The 9,399-nt window shown below is 37.2% G+C and overlaps 1 protein-coding gene across 1 annotated transcript; it reads left to right on the top strand.

Moving 5' to 3' along the window:
* The first annotated feature begins 1,762 nt into the window (after positions 1-1,762).
* On the top strand, positions 1,763-8,682 carry TENT5D (terminal nucleotidyltransferase 5D). The gene has a single exon (XM_051968822.1). The coding sequence runs from the start codon at positions 1,778-1,780 to the stop codon at positions 2,948-2,950; it is 1,173 nt and encodes a 390-aa protein (XP_051824782.1). The 5' UTR covers positions 1,763-1,777; the 3' UTR covers positions 2,951-8,682.
* The last annotated feature ends 717 nt before the right edge of the window (positions 8,683-9,399 follow it).

Here is a 9,399-nt window from a genome sequence, read left to right on the forward strand (position 1 = left end):
GTTTTGTACCAGAGACCAGCCTAAATTCCGATAAGCTCATTTCCAAGTGATGAATTTTTAGTTATAGCAACTCTTGAAGATCAAGTCACAGAAAGGTTGTGAGCTGTTTTGGTAGGGAGTACTTACAAACTGATGGATCCTTGAAATTCTTATGTATAAATAAATACTTATGCTTTTTGTGTTACTGACATTTAACTTCTTTTTTAATCTAGAACTTTTTATCCTATGAAATCAAGCCTTAGTAGAGTCACTATATTGAATTACTATCTGAATAATTAATGTTTGTAAAATACTTGAGGGCCCTGAATGCAAAGTTTTATTACTATATCACAAATTAGATGAACACCATCATCGAAATAAACTAAATTATCAATCCAGTTGAAAAGAGTGCAGTAAATTATAAATCTATTGGAATTCAAATATTGTGTTGAAAATTTAGCTGTTTCTGTATATCAATAGATTTTAATGGTTTTCACAAGTTCTTTGTGACTACTATTCAAGTCTAAAATCATACTTTTAAGATTTAAGATTCCTATTGACTTACTGCCTCAAAGTAACACTTATTTTCTGTAATGGGAGTTACTTTTTTTTCTTCAATTTTTTTATTATATCTTTTTATTTACAAGATATATGCATGGGTAATTTTTCAGAATTGACAATTGCCAAACCTTCTGTTCCAACTTTTTCCCTCCTTCCCCCCACCCTCTTCCCCAGATGGCAGGTTGACCAATACATGTTATATATGTTAAAGTAGAAGTTAAATACAATATACGTATACATGTCCATACAGTTATTTTGCTACACAAAAAGAATCGGACTTTGAAATAGCGTATAATTAGCCCGTGAAAGAAATCAAAAATGCAGATGGACAAAAATAGAGGGATTGGGAATTCTATGTGGTGGTTCATACTCATCTCCCTGAGTTCTTTCCCTGGGTGTATGTAGCTGATTCAGTTCATTACTGTTCTATTGGAACCGATTTGGTTCATCTCATTGTTGAAGAGGGCCATGTCCCTCAGAATTGATCATCATATAGTATTGTTGTTGAAGTATATAATCATCTCCTGGTCCTGCTCATTTCACTCAGCATCAGTTCGTGTCAGTCTCTCCAGGCCTTTCTGAAATCATCCTGCTGGTCATTTCTTACCGAACAATAATATTCCATAACATTCATATACCACAGTTTATTCAGGCATTCTCCAATGGATGGGCATCCACTCAGTTTCCAGTTTCTGGCCACTACAAAATGGGCTGCCACAAACATTTTGGCACTTACAGGTCCCTTTCCCTCCTTTAATATCTCTTTGGGATATAAGCCCAGTAGTAACACTGCTGGATCCAAGGGTATGCACAGTTTGATAACTTCTTGAGCGCAGTTCCAAACGGCTCTCCAGAATGGCTGGATGTGTTCACAGTTCCACAAACAATGTATCAGTGTCCCTAGTTTCCCACATCCCCTCCAACATTCTGCATTATCTTTCCGTCATTCTAGCCAATCTGACAGGTACGTAGTGGTATCTCAGAGTTGTCTTAATTTGCATTTCTCTGATTAATAATGACTTGAAGCAGCTTTTCCTCTGGCTAGAAAGTTTCAATTTCTTCATCTGAGAATTGTCTGTTCATATCCTTTGACCATTTATCAATTGGAGAATGGTTTGGTTTCTTATAAATTAGAGTTAATTCTCTATATTTCAAGTTTTTAATGTAATGCTACTTACTTAAATCTAACCAATTTTTAAATTTTTTTAAATCTCTAGTTACCCCTACAGACACGACAATGGCTGAAAGCTTAGAGAACAGATTCAGCTATCTCAGCTGGGATCAAGTTAAAATACTAGATGATGTGCTAAATGAAGCAATACCGATTCATGGAAGAGGAAATTTCCCAACACTGGATGTGAAGACAAAGGATTTCATCCTTGTGGTACAAAATGAGCTCCAGAAAAAAGCAATTGTCATCAAAGATATCCGTCTGAATGGCTCAACAGCTAGCCACATCCTCGCAAGGCAGTGTGGAACCACTTATAAAGATATCGACATCATTTTTCGTATCGCGTATCTGGGTGAGCATGAATTTCATGTTGTCAAGGAAGTTGTTCTGAATTGCCTGCAAGATTTCCTACCAAAAGGCGTCAGTAAAGAAAAGCTCACAGTCCAGATCATGAAAGATGCTTATGTTGAGAAGATGGTGAAAGTTTCCACTGAACATGATCGCTGGAGTCTCATTTCTCTGTCAAACAACACCGGGAAGAATATGGAATTCAAGTTTGTTTATTCGCTCAGACGTCAATTTGAATTCAGCGTCGACTCCTTTCAGATAATCCTAAGCAACCTTCTGGATGTCTACAGAGATGCCGATTATGTGTTGACCGAAGAATCCTCCCCTGTGATTGTGGCGGAAAGCATGTATGGAGACTTCGAAGAAGCACTGGATCATCTGCTCCGCAAGCTCATTTCCACCAGAAATCCTGAAGAAATTAGAGGCGGAGGCCTTCTCAAGTACAGCAACCTACTCGTTCGTGATTTCAAGCCAGCATGTGAGACCGAAATCAAAACTCTGGAACGTTACATGTGTTCCAGATTCTTCATCGATTTTCCTGATGTGGCAGATCAACAAAAGAAGATCGAGTCCTACCTGCATAACCATTTCATAGGCGAAGATAACAGCAAGTATGACTACCTGATGACCTTGCGTGGTGTTGTCAACGAAAGCACCGTTTGCCTCATGGGACACGAAAGAAGACAGACCCTGAATATGATCACCATCATGGCTCTAAAAGTGCTCGGAGAACAAAACATCATTCCCAACACAGCCAACGTGACCTGCTATTACCAGCCTGCTCCCTATGTCACCGATACAAATTTCAACAATTACTACATGGCTCATGGACATCCATTCATCTATCAGTCATACCCACTGCATATTCAAATGCAGGGTGGATTGGGTTAAGTGAAATTAGAGCAGAGAACCAGCTGAAATAAAGACTTCCTGAAAGCAAGTTTTCAAATCCCATTGATTTCAGGATTTTTTTTTTCAGCTTACCAGTTATTTCCTATCAGTCCCAATTTATACCATCCGTCATCCATAAAGACAGCCAAGAATAAAGAAACTAAATTACAAAACAAAAAAACTGTGACTTTACCATTTACAATGACTTTTGAATGTTCCTAAGAAAAGAATGAGAAGTGTTTTCATCTTTGATGGAAAAGAAGAAAAGACTAATTTCCAGATACAGATGCGCAGCAAAGCCAGGTGCCAGGAAGTTTCCTGATTAAACACTACCAGAACCACGTGTATCGCTTCAACCTTTCAGTTACCACGTCAAGAAAGTGTTCAAGTATTTGACAAATAGAACTACTTAATTTCAGAGATCCCAGATTCAGAAGATATTAAGGTGATGGCTGCAGCAAGCATGGATCTTCTTTAAATCAAATATAGGGTCAAACGCAAAAACGTTACCTTACATAGTCCAAACGTTCTTTTTTGAGAAATCGGGCTGTTCATCGTTATCTTACAAATGAGATTTCCATTTATCCTTGAGTTGACAAAATTTTTTTGCGAGTCAAAGTGGCTGGAAAGATGAAAAACCATCTGTACAAAAGATAGGATGAGTACTCGTGCAGGTGATTTGGGTTTCCTCACTCAATGATAAATGACAAGTTCCACATGCAGAAGCGTTCTGTAAATAATTGTCCAACTAAAACATAAGCTAAATGGCAAACAGGGAATGAGACCAGCCCAGGGTTATGGCATTTTGAAAATTTTTCATAGTGGCATTTAGAGTTTCCTTAGAGATAGAGATGTGGATAGGAGAGGAGCAGATGACCTCACGAACAGGCAATGAAGTATTTTGGGTTTCTTTTTTGTCTTTACCAAAGATCAGTTTCCCACATGCCACTTGAGCATCTCCCTGTGTCAGTTTACCCCTGAACGCTGAAATTTATTCTGCAAGTGAACCTGCTAAAGGATGGATTCTCTGATATTTACTTAGCTGATTGGATATGTCTTTTGCAAGTCTACCTATGAGATATAACATTTTTTGTTTTTTTCCCCCTCTTCACATACTTAATTCACCTGTGAACAACATTCTGTCGGGGGAAGATGCAGAGAAGTTGAAGGTATCCTCCAGGGTGAACGTATGTAACACTGGTGGAAGACTTCCAGATTTTTTTTTTTTTTGGTTTCTGATTTGCATTCTGAGTTCTCCATTTTACATTGTGTTATACAGTTAAACTCATTATGCTTCTTTCTTTTACAAATCTTATATACATTTTAAACTATTAAGTATTTCAATGAGGTTTTGTTTTCTATTAGTACCACACCCAAAAGTGCACAAATCTGTAATTTTCAACTAAACAATATTTTTGAGATCTAACATTTTTCACACCATCACACAATTAACACACAGTCAGGAGGACCTGAGTTGAAATATGGTCTCAGACACTTAACACTTCCTAGCTGTGTGACCTTGGGCAAGTCACTTAACCCTGATTGCCTCAGTGAGGGGGGAGGGGGAAGATGTTATCTGCAAGTAGCATTTCACTTTGAACCCTTGCCATTTGAAAGTATTGAATATACCTAACTGTTAAGAATCTATCTGCTTCTTAATGCAAATTTCTTATAGCCTACAAAGAAGAATCCCCAAGATCTTCTGCTGAAGATGTTGTCACTGGGACCTCGATTACTCCTGGCAAATTAACTTCTCTATGAGACTTTGATGACAGCAATGTGCTTTTCCATCGGAGGACAAAATTTACTGACATTTACATGGTTTCTGTCAAGTGGAAACCCTCACCTGAAACAAAGAAGGTACTAATGGAGAGACAGTCTTTAAATGGGGATTATGAATGGTCTTGGTTTTTTTTTCAGGTTTCCCCTGCCCAACCATCTGCCTAAAATGCTTTACGTTGAACATTAGAATCTCCTACTGCATAAGCAATTCATACAGAGTAAACTAGTGCTTTGGGAAGCCTTATTATTTCAGATCATTGAGAAATTAGTTGGGACATTTCTCACTCAGACAGTTGAATAGTGACTTTCAGATCTCCTGCGGGAGTACCGATTCAAGACTCTGGCTCGATATTGGACAGAATTCATTCCATTTCAGGAAATGGGAAATGCTATTTCCCAATCCATGACCATCTTTGCATGTATTGAAGGCTGAAGCTTACTATGTTAGATTGACTTGTCAGAAAACCCATCTGAAAGAATATCTTGGTTTAGTACTAGAATTTCACCTGATGAAACAATGTTAGTAACCCCCGAACATAGGGTTCTTGGTACCAGAATGTTCTTATATTTTATGACTTTCAAACCTAGTATCATCTGGTAGAGTCGTATGTGTGTGTGTGTGCCCAAGGCGGGGTGGAATTTATTACTTGTGTGTAAAAACCTTTCTTTAACTAATCTATTAACTGTCCATAGCAGAGAAAATTGGGATAAAAAAAGATTTAAGTTTTTTTGGTTAAGAAGTAACCTGAGTTCATTTAAAAACATGGAACAAGAGCTAGAGCAGGTGGGCAGCATTGCTCTCAAATGCTCTCTGACAAAAAAACAATCTAATGTGAGTTTGGTGACTTTTGAGGAAAGGGACTAACTAGAATTTATCCTGATACACTACTTACCACAATTTAACTCATGATACACAGCAAAATCACACACCCACATACATGCACACAGGGAAGGACGAGGTATAAAAGGTATGAAGTCATTTTTTGTCAAGTGTAGTATTTCATGGATCTGTTAAGTGTTAGAACAAAGAAAAACACCCTGTGTTTGTATGTACTTTGAAGGAGCATCAAGTAATATAGGTGAGCTATCGTGAATGCTTTTCTTCATTCCCATGGGAATTAAATAAGTCCTATGACCCACATACAGCCAAGACTCCAAGGCAATGATTTCTACTAGAAAAATAAGACTTCAAAAGGCAATGATAATTCATAGAGTAAGCCCTACCTCTGTTTCCTCCAGATCTGTTTTACGTTGGAGTTATTTTATCTCAATGACAGCAAAAGCCCTTTAAATATGAGATTGTGAAAAATCATAACTCTTTTGATGGTCCAATTTCATTCTTTCTAAATGCCTAAGTCCATCTTTAGCCACTATCCTTAGTGCCTAAGTCCATCTTTATCCAGTGTGAAAAGCATGATCATCTTTGGGGTAAATAATACAGATATCAAAACAGAAGCTGAGCCTGAAAAGTTTTTTGATTTTTAGAAACATAAAAGCATGTCTTTAATTTAGGACATCATAGCCATGAAAGTCAACGCATATTTACTGAGTTGATGAGAATACCTCTAAAGAAGTTTCCAAATCTTTAAGATAATCTTTAAATTTCCTCCATGTCGACACTTATTTGCCCTAAGACTGAACGTTCATAATTTTTGCTTCTCGTAACATGAGGAACTCGTACCTTTCCTACTCCTGCCAACATTAATGATACCACTCCCCGAGTGGAGAAATTCCATTTACTCCCACTGTGTCTTTAAAAAAATTAAAAGAAACCTATATCAAGCTTAATGCTTAGCCTACTAACCATCAATCCTTGCTTAGGGTCAAGCAGGATTTTGATTACATGAAGGGCAGTCTGACTCAATGAAAGAGATTTTCACACAGGTATAGGTGGAGAATCCAGTTTAAGAGGAGTCAGATTGTTCAGAATTTCCCTTGTTCAGTAGCCTTAACAATTCACACACTATGATTCTGAAGATGAACGTGCACTTTTCAATCTGAATAAAGCAGTAATTCTAGGCATTTTAAAGGAGGAAAATATCTTTATTTGAATGCTCAATCAAAAGATGCCAGAGTTGAGATTGGTGAAATTGCACTTTGAGGGGAAGGGGTTGAAAGAGTTAATGGGCTGGCATCTTAAGCAAATTTCAGAAAATTATTTTTTAAATCATCAAAACATTTTTAAAAACCAAATTTAGTTTAGAATTAGAATTGTGATGTATAAGTCAAAATTCACAAAATATTTTTGAAAAAAGCTTTCCCACAGAATGAAACTATTTTTAAAACGAATATACCTTTACAAATTATAACAGTAGTCCATTTGGGGGCTAATTTGGGTTCAACGTATTTCAAAAGGAGAGCCTTTAGATTGCCCATATTCTGCCATTGCTTAAATCTGCTCTGCCTCAGCCTGCTCAAACCGGGGAGGAGCTATACTTGTTTGCTAGCCACATTTTCAGGCTTGACTTGCACGTAGTTGATGCAGCTTGGTATGCCAGTTGACAGATGACTAACACTACAGCTAAAAGTGACACAGAGAGCTCAGAATTGGTAAAAAAAAAAAAAATAATAATAATAATAAATAAAATTTAAAAAAAAAACATTTTGCTGCTCCTCTTTAAAAAAAAAAATTCAAGCGCATCCGATAAAACACGCTCGCTTTTGCCTGTGATGGGATGCCGAAGTGAAGTGAAACAAAGTTTGAATTGGCTCTGGACAGCCTAGCCTATTTGTGGGAAGGCATCCCAGTACCTTGAAGCTCCAGCTTCATCTAGATAAGACAAAGTGACCCAATTCAATCGGAATATCTGTTTCTGATTTAGGACAGCTGCCCTGTGTGGTTGCAGCCTTAATTGTTTTTGTGATTGAGACACCACATTATTTCTCTTTCATGTCGTGTCAAAAGGCTAAACATTAAAGAGATACAACTACATAAAATATGCTAACAAAAGAGAACACAATTTAAACAGGTTGGACATTTTTTGATGCAAAAGGGGCCCAGACTTAGTCCCTGTAGCTGAAACAGTCCATCCACACATCATACGTTAATAAAGATGGCTCACGAAGATACTATACAAGTGACCAGTGCTGCTCCTCATGGTCTGTTTATTTAGTCTTGGACATCAAAGGGTCTAGCAACAAGAAGTGAGGTGATTAAGGTTGTTTCAACCTTAAAGAAAAATACAGGAAACGGGAGTTACAATTACTGTGTGAGGAATAGTTTATATGGAATAAAAAGGGATAGAAACTTCAGTTACCCAGAAATCTCAGTGAATTTGTGGACGACCTGTGATTTTCTGTATTGTCCCATCAGGAAGACCTGTGTTTTCACATGATATACAACAGTTGATGAGAGCAGTGCATTCATATAGTTTTAAGAGCAGTGCATTCATATAGTTTAAAAACAACGCATTCATATAGCTTTATAAGGGTTTTTAGGTGTCTTTATCCTGTAGTTTATGTTCCCAAATTTTTCATTTTTACTACAATCATTTTGAAATGTTTTCAAGTGTTTGCCATGATTCTTTAAGTGAAAGAAAGTTATGTGGATATCCCAGAGAGCGCTTCTGTGAGGTGATGATGAAATGTTTAGAATCTGATGGCTAAGACATTTAGTTCTTTTTGTTTTACTCTTTATGATAATCAAAATTTGAATGGTCCTTTTACTATTTTCTGATTATTGTATCTCAGTAGGAATTGCATGTTCTGTTTTGGGAAGTATTATTTCATTGTTGACAGAAGTTGTCATACAAAAACTGTCATTTTTGTGGTGAAAAAAATCACCACAATTTAAAAAAAGCACCTAATTTCTACCATTGTAAGCATATTCTTATCTAATAGCACTTACCCCTTGTTTGGTTAGATGTGTTCTATGCTTTTCTGTGAATTGTGTTGAGACTCTGTTATTAGATTAAAATGAGTTCTGAAATAAAAGCACTGTGAAACATGCAGCAATGTGTCAGCTACTTAATGGATCAAATGCTTGTTATTTCAAATGCCACCAATTAAATGTGTGTAATGTCTTTGGAAAAGTACTTAGAAAAAACTCTCCCCTGGAATTTGGAAAAAATCCCCATCGACTTCATTAGAAGTCAGATGTGGGGAACGTAAGCGGGGGAACGGGCCTCTGAGTGCCTAATGGCTCTAAATAATTAATCTTATCATTTATAATAGATTAACCAACAGATAACCCTTCTCCACATAGCATAATTATATAAATGGCACATGTTACATTTACTTCCCAAACTTGGTTTGATTTACACTTGTGTTATTCATTTGCTTCCCTTGCCCAAATAAGAAATACTCGGGACTCCCTTAATCTTAGGTTTGTCAAAAGCACAAACGGTGTCGAGTGAGCATGATGGTGGCTACGTCAGGGGTGAATGGCCCAAGTGCTGTAACATGGTATCTGCTCAAGCAAGTCTTCTTGTGAAGGGAGAAAAAAGGACCACGGAAAGGTTATTTTGAAGGACAAAGGGGATGGGGATATATAGAACCTGCCAATTCCACCATATTGATCTGTACTTCTCATGACAGACTGAGGGCTAGCTTAAATGTCATTCTGTTTGGAGATACCCTTTACAAATGACATCATCATCATGTTTTCTCTGTTACATATTAGTCACAAATGCACCTTGGAGTGACAAAAGCTGAGGAGAATTGGGTCT

Source organism: Antechinus flavipes, chromosome X, assembly GCF_016432865.1.
Source record: "Antechinus flavipes isolate AdamAnt ecotype Samford, QLD, Australia chromosome X, AdamAnt_v2, whole genome shotgun sequence".
NCBI lineage: Eukaryota > Metazoa > Chordata > Mammalia > Dasyuromorphia > Dasyuridae > Antechinus > Antechinus flavipes.

Excerpts from the sequence above, each read along its gene's own strand:
- TENT5D (XM_051968822.1), top strand. The coding sequence starts at position 1,778 with ATGGCTGAAAGCTTAGAGAACAGATTCAGCTATCTCAGCTGGGATCAA.